This window comes from Oryx dammah, unplaced genomic scaffold, assembly GCF_014754425.2.
Source record: "Oryx dammah isolate SB20612 unplaced genomic scaffold, SCBI_Odam_1.1 HiC_scaffold_3, whole genome shotgun sequence".
Taxonomy (NCBI): Eukaryota; Metazoa; Chordata; class Mammalia; order Artiodactyla; family Bovidae; genus Oryx; species Oryx dammah.
Window position 1 is genome coordinate 28,951,890 of NW_024070187.1, and position 13,759 is coordinate 28,965,648.

The following is a 13,759-nucleotide window of genomic DNA, read 5'->3' on the forward strand; positions in this document are numbered from 1 at the left end:
CTTTGTGACCCCATGGACTGTAGCCCACCAGGCTCCTCTGTCCATGGGACTTCCCAGGCAAGAATACTGGAGTGGGTTACCATTTCCTTCTCCAGGGAATCTTCCCGACCCAGGGATCCAACCTGCATCTCCTGCTTGGCAGGTAGATTCTTTACCACTGAGCCACCTGGGAAGCCCATCACAGATAACCAAAACAGCAAGGGTAGAGAAACACTATGCATTTGTATCTGAAGACAGGATACCTTTCCAATCAGTAGCTGATATTTAAATTATTTCTAAGTAAACAGTAAATAGTTCATGGTATCATAATTACACATAAGACACTGTTTACAAAACAGGCACACACTCCATGATTAGCTGACACTCTTTCTACTTGAATAATCCAGTTAGATCATTTCTAACTTAAAAAGGAAATCAATTCTCAATATAGACTGTATATAAATAAACCCTGCAGATAAAATTCCCATAACTTCACAGTACTTAGACAAAAATGTGCTCCTTCAAATCCCTAAGAAATCTGAGAAATTTTGGTATTGCGTTTGCATTTCCTGTCCCTGAAGAAAAAAAAAATTATTTGAACATGTTTCATTTCAAGCCCACCATCCATTCATAGAAGTACCTTAGTCATTCTTCCTGTGAGGTCTCCCATTAGAAGCATATAACATTCTTGGGCTCATGGCAAAAAGAAAATGTCTATATATGTCATAGCGGATCTAGACAGATGAGTTAATATGCAGATGTTAACAGAAAAAGAGAGGAAAGCTAGGAAACCCTGAACATCGCTAATACAGACTTATACTCACCCAAGATGTTTTCATGCCTCATCAACACCGTCTGATATATTTCTGTCTCTCGGAACCAGCTGGCCTCCTCTGTAGTGAAGAACACTTTCACAGCTACCTTTTCGCCACGCCACTTTCCCATCCAAACTTCCCCATAGCGACCTTTTCCAATCTGTTTCACCATCTGAATTTGCTTTGCTATCGTCCTCTGGACCTGTTAAATCCCCCAACACACTGTTAGTGCATTCACGGCACTACAGATTTGTTTAATGTTTCCTTTTTTCCTTCAGAGAAGAAAACAGTTGCATGTAAAATATATTTAGCCAGTAGTTTTTCTTTATATGGGTTTCCAACATGGCACTAGTGGTAAAGAATGTGTGTGCCAATGCAGCAGACACAAGAGACTCGGGTTCGATCCCTGGGTCGGGAAGATCCCCTGGAGGAGGAAATGGCAACCCACTCCAGTATTCGTGCCTGCAGAATCCCATGGGCAAAGGAGACTGGTGAGACAAGTTATTTTTATTTACTTATTAATTTATATTGTCCTCTTTTAAATATACATTTGAGACTGTTGGTTTTGAGTGCTGAAGTATTGTTTCCAAATTATTATTTCATTTGATCAATTATTATTTTCACAGAGAAAAACACTTGAAGGGTTCACAGTAACTGGCAGAAAAGAATACTTTTCGTTTCTACCACTAGTGTGGGACACTAGATACTCTGAAGCGAATCATGCCACTATATGCTTCGATAACATACAACAAAACAAAAAGGTAATGCACTATTGGGCATGCACAGAAATATCTGCAGAGGAAATCTCTAAGCAGGGAGGTGTAGGCAGAGGAAGGGAAGAGTTAAGAACAGAGCAGGGCTAGATAAGCATCCAGCATATACAAATGCCAGACTGCTATCTGGGCAAAGAATAACACCAGCCTTGAGATCTAGATGATGAACTCTGACCCTTTAAAAATGAGAGACATTGAACCCTGGGCTTTAGCATTAAGCCTGAACCACTGAATGGGACCAAATTTGCCAGCACACCATCACCATGGCTCCTGGCAAAAACAAATACAAATCCTCTCTTGGGGAAATTATTGCAGAATATGCTTCACTCCACTACTATGGAAGGATACTAGATCCTCTGAAGGACCTCCTGCCACCCTACAACTTGGTCATGGATAAAATATAAAGAGCAAAAACTGTAATGCATTATTGGGCTCACAAGGGAATAAAGGAAGTCCCCAAGGTGGGAAGGGGAGGGAGAGAAGGAAGGGAAGAAAGAAAACAGAGGGAGGGAAAAGAGAGAGAGAGGATCCCACAGGGTAAATGCCCTAAAACAAAAGGAAATGCCCACTGCAAATGAGGCAAGAGAAAGAATCCAAATAGATTTAACACCTTCAGATTACAGATACTGGAATCTTCAGGTACAGAATGCCCCACTACATGAGATGCGTGATGAATGTGAAGAATAGGAGACAGAATGAAACATAAGCAAGGAGTAAGAAATCACGGGGAACTATGCTTTGAGGTGGAAGGGCTGTCACAACCAAAAATGTAAAATGGAAAGGGAGAACAGCCCATTAGAGCTGGGGAAAAAGCAAAGCTATGAGAGCACTCTACGAAGTGCGGCAGAGACAGGCAGGAGGAAAACAAGAGGGTTCAAGTGGCATAGAGGTTAAATGTCTCTTTACACATGGTCATCATTCAATCTGTGCTAAAATTTTTAAAACTGCCATGACTAAAGGGGCTAAGTGTTGGTGACTACTTACATAATTTGGGAGATATAAAGAATCAAACATAGAACTCTCATAAGATCTGCTTAGAAAGTTGGGATGTACTCTTCCCAGAGACAGGCTTTTTGCATCAAGTAAATTCAAATGTTTCTTTCTGTATTTATACTTTTAAGGGTCATGTAACTATACTGAGCTAACTATATATATGAGTTACTGTAATTAACCTGAGCAAACTCCAGGAGACAGGGGAGGACAGGGAAGCCTGGTGTGCTGTAGTCCATCGGGTTGCAAAGAGTTGGATGCAACTTAGTGACTCAACAACAACAACTATAATGAGCTCACCTAGATAATCTAGAATAATCTCATCTCAAGGTCAGCTGATGAGCAACTTTAGCATCTGAGCCACCAGGGAAGCCCAGCTGATGAGCAACTTTAATTCCCCTTTGCCTTGTAACATAACAGATTCTAGGGCTAAGGACATGGACGTTGTGGAGGCTAGCATTCTGACTGCCACGGATGTCTACCAACTGGGATGGGTTCTGTTTTTGTCTAATGAATGATTTCATCAATTCAAGATGTAATGCTATCCATTGCCAGAATCATTAACAGCACTAATATCAGACTGAAAGCTTTTGGGGACAAGATAAAATCTTTTTCTTTTCCTCTAAAAGAAGAATTAAAGAATAAAAGCATTGCTGACATGACGTTAAGCCACTCAGCCTGAAGGAAAAGAGGCATCAAGTGTACGTGTAGACCAGCCTCCCTCCCTTTAGGAGTCGCAAAGGCCCTGTAGGAGACAGTCAGTCCATTTCCCTTCCCAAACAAGGGAGCAGAAGCATCAAGAGCGCTGAGCAGCTGAGGGCCAGATCCGTAAGTGGTTAAACTACTGACCTGAGAGGAGACTTCCTACATTGATTAAAGAAGTATTATTAATTTATAGTTGTTACAAAGCATTGCTTATGTAAATCCACAGAAAATTTCCTAATATAAACAGTTTTAAGTCCACTTTTTTCCTAATGATGACATATATAATGAATTTGATAAGAGTACAGATGAAACTGGCAAAGTTCATAAGAACAGGAGCAACTTATCTCAAAATAAAAAGTCTCACTAAACTATATTCAGAAATTTAAAATATACTTCTATTTTGAGATTTATTATAACATATATGGACCCAAAAATAAATTTTTAAAAATGTTTTAACTATGTCATTTATTTGCATTTTTATTTGATTTAGTTAATGTTTCAGGTCTTTCTGTACTAAAACTTTCCTTCTATATGACATCTTTAGAAATCAATTTTGAAAGTTAGATTATATAAACTCAATACAATCATTATAATTGTGATTCAAAACAGAGAAGAATTATGTCATGTAAAGTGAGGACAACTCACTGTGTAAGGATTATAAGGGTTATCACTATTTTAGAAATGTCTTTCTATCTAGTGATCAGTTATCTGATAGTGTCCAATGGTAAATTAAGCCCATGTGGACCCTAGAAACCTCTGGGCTCTATGTTCCTGAATTAACAAAGTACACACCTCTACACACAAATACACTGTTTAACATATCTGCTTAATAAGACCATGTTAATTTGCATACTGGACAGATTTTTCATAACAGATTCCTCAACTGAGAGGTTTAGTGTTCAGTTAGACAATTTACTTCACCTTTTGTTCCTTTACACGGTCAGATAAATACGGTATAAATAAATAATGTTACTATTGATTAAATACATAGTATGCAGGTATTCAAAATGCCAGGCATATTTATATATATATGTCTGTATATGTATGTATGTATGTGTGTGTGTGTATATCTATATATATATATGGCAGGGAAAATTCTTACAACCACTCTATGATATTCCTCCCTTAGAGGATTTATATACAAAGTCACTTAGTAAATATTAGTTCCAACTATGTGTTTATACACAAGACATGAACTTTCCCTTTAAGTTAATGAAATAAATGACAAAGTGGAATTAAGGTGAGATATTCATTCATATAATATGAAGAGAGACTACTGAACATTTCTGTACTGTTTATCTTAAAAAACAAATCTTAGAGCAATACTGAGGCTTTCCCTATGCTCAAGTGAGTGATGGGATCCTTCTTCCCATCCTATTGTTATCAAATGCAGGTCTTAATTTTACTTAACATTTGGCTCACAAGCACTGGGAGCACAGATTCTAGAGGTAGATCACCCAGGTTTGACTCCTGGCTTCTCCATGGACCAGCTGGTTGACCCCAGTGGGCTTGGGCCCCTGATGTGTGATACAGGATACATTTATACACCACCTCGCAGCAGCTATGAGGATTAAATGAGATCATCCTTTAAAGGCCAGAATCTGGCCAGGGCTGGACCTCTGGCAACCTGGCTGCATTAATCATATATGGTTAATAGCCAAACACTGTTGTTTGGTACCCAGATTACACAGATTAATTTTTTCACAGATACCAAAAGTTGGGAGTTGAATGTTTTCTTTTTTTAACAAATAAATAATTGAGCAGCCTCTTTAATCACCCCAGTATGCCAAGTGACAAAATGTAGTTTCCACCTCAAAAGAGATGCAAGTCCACCTAAAGACACAGGTACATTAATACCAATTTCAATGTTATTTTAAACAGCTATATTGGTTGCTGCATGGGTTATGCAAACTTCTGTTATGACATAAGTTAAACAGACTGGCTCAGTCTAATCTGTCACAGAGATTAAACATGGGGCATAATCTGAGAAACTCTCCAGAAAGACATTATATTTGCAAAGACATGGATTTTAAAAACATGTTGTATTTTCAAAACAATTACTCAAGGCTGATGCAAGAGTTCAAGAATCCAGTGCAGAAGAGGTGGGAGGAGAGGGATGCTATGCTTATCAAGCTAAGAAAGAAGACCCACAATCATGACTGGATATTTGAAGGTGTTATGTAGGAAAGTGAGAGAGCAGCAAGGCCAAAGATTTGAGAGAGAACTCCACAGGAATGAGAAAGATGGGCTAAAAGAAGGAAGACAGTAGTTTCCAATTCTAAGAGTGTAAGCATCTGATTGATTAACATCAAAGGGAATTTTAATATCTGTACTTGAAAAAGAAGTGTAACAAAACATTTTTAAATGTAAGAATGGTATTTGTTATATATCAGTTAAATTCTAAGAATGAAAAGTCAAGCAATTTGATAAGAACTTTACATTTAAAAAAGATGTATATCCTAAGTAGCATCAGTTTGGTCATAACAACTTCACAAGTGGTTTTCTGTCTAGTGTATTACCTCCAGAGGAGGTATTAGTGGAAGAGTACAGAGTTTGGCGACCTGATGCGAAGAACTGACTCATTTGAAAAGACCCGGATGTTGAGAAAGATTGAGGGTGGGAGGAGAAGGGGACGACAGAGGATGAGATGATTGGATGGCATCACCGACTCAATGGACATGAGTTTGAGTAAGCTCTGGGAGTTGGTGAAACACAGGGAGACCTGGTGTGCTGCAGTCCATGGGGTCGCAAAGAATCAGACACGACTGAGCGATTGAACTGAACAGAGTTTCAGTTATGCAAGATGAATAAGTCCCAGAGTTGTGCCACACAACACAGTGCCTATAGTTAATAATGGAATATTGCATTCTTTTTTTCCCTAGTTTGAAGCAAAAAGTTGATACTTACTTTATTTTTACTTAGGTATACTTAGCATATAACATTTTGTAAGTTTAAGGTATACAGTGTGTTGATTTGATATATTTAAATAATGAGATATGATTATCACAGTAGCATTAGCTAACCTCTGTTTAACCTCTATTAACCTCTATTTAATAGATATGTATTATAATCTTAAAAAATTGCAAAGAGGTTAGCTCTTACACTGGGCTCTTATCATAAAATAATAATAATGAATGGGGCAGGAGGCAACTTTTGGAGGTGATGGATATGTCTATGGCCTAGACTGTGCTGATGGCTTCAGGGGTGTATGGTGGTTTAGTCACTAAGTGGTGTCCAACTCTTTGTGACTCCATGAACTGTAGCCCACCAGGCTCCTCTGTCCATGAGATTTCCTAGGCAAGAATACTCAAGTGAGTTGTCATTTTCTTCTCCAGGGTAGCTTTCCAACCCAGGGATCAAAACCAGGTCCCCTGAATTGCAGACAGATTCTTTACTGACTGAGCCACCTACTTATTTCCAAGCTCTTCAAGTTATATACATTAAATGTATACAGCTTTTTGTATGCTAAGGAAAAGAGTTATAAAATAAATTCTCGGCTTGAGATTTTTAAGTTAATTTTAGTACTAAATAAAAGGTCCCCAAAAGAATCAAGTAAACAAGACATCCAAAGTCAGAACCAGACAATAAAGATTAGGAAAATCAATCTCAGAATGTATAAAGTTTATAAAGGAAAATACTTCTCATTGTTATTTCCATTTCAAGTCCCAACAATCTTTTTGCGTAGTCCACAAAGTAACCAAATGCTTTTCTCATTAAAGCAAGTGCCTTGGATTCACTATATATTTTCTTCCAAGTTGGCAGCACTGACCATCAGAAAATTAAAACTCTCCTGAATGGAAAAGCCAGGGCTTCACCCTGAAACATAAACCCTCCAGCTGAGAGGCAGCCTTCTTCCCTTTTAGAAGTGCTCAGATCCCAGTTGGTTGTAATACTTTTGCCTTCAAAAGCCAGGCCAAAGTGCTGTAACGTTATCCTTCCTGAAAACAGAGGGAAGATGGTCCCATGTCGAATGTTTTCTAATCTGCTCTTTATCAGAACGCAGAGGTCTGGATTGTAACCATACACTTACATTAAAGAACAATGACCTCACCCCCAATATGTCAAAATGTTATCAGGAAACCCTGTATCTGAGATCTGATGTCTGACTGCAGAGCGCTTTCCTTTGTCCACTACCCTATCTGTTTCAGTAAAATGACACCCAGCAGTTATTGACATTTCCTTTACATTCAAGGTATGTTCCTCTCATACCAGCAGAGGGAGGCCTGATCCACTCCCTGAGCTCTGCGACTGCTCAATTAAGTCTCTCAGGGATTCTCCAGGAGGAATGTAAGTTTCATCCTGTTCTAACCCAATGCTGTACCGAGGTCTGGCTTCTTGTCTTTTATACCTGAAGATGCACAAAGGAAGAAAACGTTAGACAGTGGATTGCAATGACAGGGACAGAACATGCAGAACCACGGCAGGTTTCATCTTTGCACATAAATACAAGATTAGATGCTCAATATATATTATCCTTAGTTATGATTTCCAAAGCACAAAGTCATCATTAGTGTTTTAACCTATTTTTTAAACTAAACTTCAAATTTTCACAGAGTCACAACCATCTTTAATTTTCTTTCTCTGTTTCTTTCAATTGCATATATCCAAGCAGCCTACATTCCATTAACATTTTTATATAGTTCCAATAGTAGCAGTAGTATTCGCTCAGTCGTGTCTGACTCTTTGCCACTCCATGGACTATAGCTCACCAGGCTCTTCTGTTCAAGGGATTCCCCAGGCAAACATACTGGAGTGGGTTGCCATTTCCTTCTCCAGGATAGTTCCAATATCCTTTCCCTAAAATCTTTTCTTACAAGGTCCTTAATTAGCTAAAGATGCAGATTTTTGGTTTACAAAAGACATCATAACTTTCTCATAAAAGGCAATGTATAAAGCAATAGTATAGATAAACTGAAACTTTAAAGCTTTTGTCAATAATCATGTCTTCAGTTAGAATTGATGATATTTGAGTCAACTCTTATTTGTAGAATAGTAACCTAAATAAGTATTACAAAATGGCAACAATAAGAACTTAAAGGTCCCTGATATTTCATAAACTAGAAAATGAGTTCTTAGGTGATTGAAAATAATTTGTAATGTTGTTGTTTACTTGCTAAGTCATGTCCGACTCTTTGTGACTTCATGGACTGTAGCCTGTCCATGGGATTCTCCAGGCAAGAATATTGATTATGGGTTGCCATTTCCTTCTCCAGGGGATCTTCCTGAGCCAAGGATCAAATCTACATCTAACAACTGAACATAGTCTATCTTAATAATTAATATATAAGTTATCTTTTATAATCATTCAATACTAAGGGAATACTGTTAGCTTACAAAATAAGGAATTACTAAAGTGATTCAAAGTCAACACAGTCATTTCTTGCTTTGAATCAAAGGTTAGTAGCAACTAGTTGCTGAATTTCCTAGCTACCATGACTTTCCTAGAGATGAAATTTTTCTGGGTAGTCTTGATATTTGAAGCAGAAACAAGATAGCTATCTATTAATAACTTCATTAGGACAAAAGATTATCAGTAACTGATATTGTCAGTGAAATCTAATATCTAATTAGGTCAAGGAAAGCTGTGATGAAAAACATCAACTGGTAGAACAGTATGAGGATGATTTTATAAACTCAAAATTCTACATCCACGTGTTGGAAACTTACCTGAAGTAACAGAATAAAATGATGAGGACCAAGAGCAAACTACACACAGTCACAGATATAAGTAAAGCTTTGTGGTGTATAGGTCCGTCAACAAAATCTGAAATTAAATAGAAGTAAAGAGAGGCATAATACAAGATTATTTTTACTTAAAAATTAGGAAGCAAATCTTTCTTCAAAGTGCTTGCTAACCTCCATGTGTAAGATGTGAGGTTCTTTTAATCTGCTTATTGATAAGAAATAAATACATACTCTCAAAATTTGAGTAAATAAGCTTGAGTAACATGAATCACTATTCACCCAGGCACTCACTTCAAGAGTACACATTTCTTCCTCTTTGGAAGGAACAGGTTTGACACAGGATAAAAGCACAGAATATAAATAAATGTAAATGGACCGATACCCTTAAAATATAAGAAGGTATTTTATTTCAGATCTAGTTGATGGGTTTCCAGACTTTTCTCATGTGGTTTCTGGGGCACTCTACATCATAAATTTGGATAAAAAATGAATCTATATTCATTGTACATAAAAAGCAAAGCAATCCTATGATGGAAAGAAAGGAACACAGTTCCTCAAATATTGGCAAATAAATAGAATACATGGATGTGCAATACTTTAAACAAAGATGCTCTTCAAAAATACATAACTAATTTTTTCATAAATGGCATCAGTTTTTAAAAAAATGGATGTGTCTACTCAAAGAATTATGGTGTGATCTTTTTAAAGAACAAATTATTAAATAGTATTCATGCTGTTTTAACTCCAGTTCTTCACAAATAAGATTTACTTATAGCATGGTTTTTCAAAATTCCTAAAAATAAGAATGACTAGGAGGGCTTTATACAAATGCTGATTTACTGACTTCAACACCAGAGATTTTTATTCAAAGTATTTTATTTTTATTTTACAACCATCCCAGGTGATTTTATATGCAGTAGTCTCTGGAACATATGTTTTTTTCTAAGAAAACTGACTGAAAGCCAGGTGTACTTACATAGTAACAGAATTAGCACCATTCTGATTCAGGGCACCATACATCCTTGGGAGAATCATTGCTGCTTCTTAACTTTAACAGGTATCAAAGGTATCATGTATTGTAATTTATTACTTTGGTTACCTACAAACAAGATGTTTTCTAACTGTGCTATGCACTTTTCACTGTACGGCTACTTGAACATTCTGGCTGGGGACCTCATCCCACTCAATGTAACTTTCTTTTTTCATTCAAAAGCATTATACATTCCCTGAAGAAAAACTGAATAGCACAAATTAACTGAAATAAATAAAATTGCCATCACCTCACTACTTAGGAAACTTACTACTAACATTTTACTATATGTCTTTCCAGTCTCATTTCAACAAACAAAAAAATTTCATGAGCAAAATAGTTCACAAAAACGCTTTATAAACCCACAGCTCTATTATTCTCAACAGCTAAAACATGGAAGTAAACCGTGTCCACTGATACACAAATGGATAAGCAAAATGTGGTGCATTACATAAGATGTAGTTCAGCCTTAAAAAGGAAGGCGTTCCTGACAGACGCTACAACATGAATGAACCTCGAGGACATTAGGCTAAGTGAAATAAGCCAGTCATAAAAAGATGAACACTCCACTTACATGAGACACTTAGAGAAGTCAAAATCATAAAGACAAACAGAAGAATGGTGGCTGTCAAGGGTTAGGAGGGAAGAGAGTTGGGGAAAACTAAAGCTTAATGGGTAAGAGTTTTGGTTCTACAAGATAAACAGCTATAAAAATGGGTGGTGGTGATGGCTGCACAACATTATAAACATATTTACTATCAACGAACTGTATACCTAAGTGATTAAGATGGAAAACTTTCTGTTCGGTGTGTTTCACCACATAAAAAACCGTGGGGAAATCATAATTACCTTGTAGCTAGATTGTTTTCATTTATAATACTGTAGACATTTTCTAAACCAATAAAATTTTTTCTGCAACGTGAGTTTCAAAGACCACATGGTATACATACAGACACATCCTAATTAGAAAGTCAGTCTTCTGACGATGTATATGTAGGAGATTGGCAAGATTTTGTTATAATACATCTTTGCTGTGATACATAAAATTCTGTGATGAACATTCTTACACACACATCATTGCACATGTCAATGATTATTTTCCTAATCTAGATTCTAAAAGGTACAAGTGTTAGGCTGAAGGATATATATTTTAAGTTTTGTCATACACATTGTCAACATATCCTTTTAAAAAGAGTATAACAGTTTCTTTTTTTTTTTTACCAATGTGAACATACATCTTAATTATTTTGAAATAACTTCAGTCTTAAAGAAAACCTGTAAGGGTAAAGGATTCCAACACGCCCTTTAGAGAGCTCCCATTCCAGTGAGAGAGCAACTGACAAGGCAGGTGTACAAACGCCATGGAGCAAATAATGGCACTGGAAACAACTTAAAATCTATTTCCAGTTTTAAGGACAAGAAAGCAAAAGGCCTGATTTTGCAGAAAATCATAGAGATCCCTGGATACTCTATCAGAACTAGAAGAACTAATTACATAAGCACAACATATTATCAGTATACAAATATAGAAAGCCTCAGCGACTTTCACTTTTCCACATAAATGCAGAATACTCTGTGCCATAAGAACAGTATATTTATTACTCATTTTAACAGATTTCTGATTGATGAGAGCCATGAGACCACAAAGAATCTAAGGGATTTTTCCTTATCATCAAGCACTGTTTTAAAAAAGGCTAGCATTATCTTCCCACTTTCCTTTTCTTGGCCCCAATAACCCCAGTCCCTAGACCCTCAAGAACTGCCTCCTGGTCTTCTGTTATGAATTTATTGCCTTATCAATAAACTTTTTGCTTCTGTTGGTCACGCCAGTTATGTTTTAATCTGCCATTACCTGTGCTCAGAGCATTAACAATGTAAACATTCAAGTCACTGTTGAGTCTCAGAAGGCGAACACTACCAGACACCTATCAGGAAAAGAACAGAGGCCCTGGTTCTCTCCAGGTCAGCGGGCTTCTACTCGGCTATCACTCCAACTGCTCAGGGAAGCAGATCGGAGAACTCTCCAGGGAAGTCTGGTTCACTCTGAGAGGCAAAGAAGAATCACCAGTGGTTTCCTAACAAAATAGTATTGTCGCTGCTTGTCTCCTCTCTGATGATTAACTGGTTTGCAGCTACTTAAAATGCCACGACTGTTTTCATAAGGCTAGAGTATGGCTCATAACTGCAAGAAGAAATAAAAACTAAATAGCTAGAAAGAATCTTGGAAACACGTGCTGGAAGACATCCTTATGTGTGTTCTCAATGTTATAATCACAGATAAATTGGAGACATCTTTCTATTCCTAGAGCAAAAAGTGCCTGAAAAGCGTACTCTTGTCAGAGGGTTTTAGTCAACAGATAATACTGTAATCTATTTTCCTCATATATTGGTATGCCATCTTATGGTAACATCTAGAAATGCATTCACTATAAGAACAAAGAAATAATATTCTAATTACTTCCCGGCAGAAAAAGTTTAGAATTTTATTTCCTGGTAACAAAGGAAGTTAAGAAAGAATTTTTATATTCAGATTAAAAAAGACTAATGATTTCTAAATTCCTTCCATATGTCTCCAATATAAAGTTAACCGGAATTTCCAGAAAAGTTAAAAGCTGCTCATTTCAAGAAATGTTGAGGCTACTCCTTGTCAAGGAATTCAGCTCAGGCTCACATACTGGTTTATACTACCGCAAGTATAATACATGTGTCAGAAGGAGAATTCTGCAACTCAACTTTGCATTCTATCATATATTCAACCTATCTATGTTGTGGAGAATAAGGGAGTTGTTTCACTGGTTAAATACCGGTTACTCTATTGAGTTTAATTTATAATTGATAATATCAAAGCTAAGTAACAGCATTTTAAAACAAATCTGTAAAGTGCTCAAAATATTTTTTTAGTTGAATAAGAAATCAGAAGGTAAAGTTGAGCTTAGGAAATACGGTATTATAATGTTACTTAACCTACATTGGAAGTTACCCTATTTCAAAACAAACAAAAAAGTGTTTCTGACACATTTTCTATGAAGTATATATGCAGTATATATAATTCTCATATTTAAACACACAAAAACCCACACTTATTCCAAAAAATTATATGAACTTTGGTTTTGTAAAACCTAAATTAGAGGATCCCATTTAATAAAGGAAAGAGTCTATTCACTTTAACACCAGTCTTCCATTCCTTTAAGTGCTCATTTGAAAAAATATTTAAACGAAAATAAGTAACTTGAGAGGAGAAAAGATACCTCCCCAAATTCTCCTGCCTATACATCATTTCAAGAGAACATTTTACTCACAATATCTTGGTCAGACCATGTAATGCTGAGAGTGTAGGTATACATCATTCTTCCGAGGCCCCTTCATCACTAATTCTGCAGGCAGGAAGCCAGACACCAGGGCACTACGACTTCTCCCTACAAGCCTGTCCATCAAAACAGACATCTCTCCAGTCTCTTAGCACCAACTGCAGTGTTACTGGGCTTCCCAAATCAAACTTCATCATTTATGATGAAGGTGCTGCATTTGATCTAATTACTTGTTATAATTCTTCCTTCAGGAGAAAGAATATCATCCGAGGGTATTATGTGTTGCTGGTGCTGAAATAAAATAAGCAAAGGAAAAGGAAAACTAATATTCATAAAAGAATTTCTGCTGCTCTCTGGTCACCTTTCATCATCTTTTTTGTGAAATAGAAGATGACAAATAAAATTTCAAGGTTCTAAATATACATTGATAAATATTTATTGGACGTGATTTTGTATCTCTAATATCCTGCTAAG

General features: G+C 36.7%; 1 protein-coding gene across 6 annotated transcripts in view; it reads right to left on the bottom strand.

Moving 5' to 3' along the window:
- BMPR1B (bone morphogenetic protein receptor type 1B) overlaps window positions 1–13,759 on the bottom strand; it is a 229,985-nt gene that overhangs the window by 22,735 nt on the left and 193,491 nt on the right. For all 6 annotated transcript variants that reach the window (XM_040237824.1, XM_040237825.1, XM_040237828.1 and 3 more), the window contains 3 exons: window positions 8,930–9,026; window positions 7,472–7,610; window positions 804–996 (listed from right to left, as the gene is read on the bottom strand). In XM_040237824.1, the coding sequence (XP_040093758.1) occupies window positions 804–996; window positions 7,472–7,610; window positions 8,930–9,026 (429 nt within the window). The remainder of the gene's footprint in view (window positions 1–803; window positions 997–7,471; window positions 7,611–8,929; window positions 9,027–13,759) is intronic.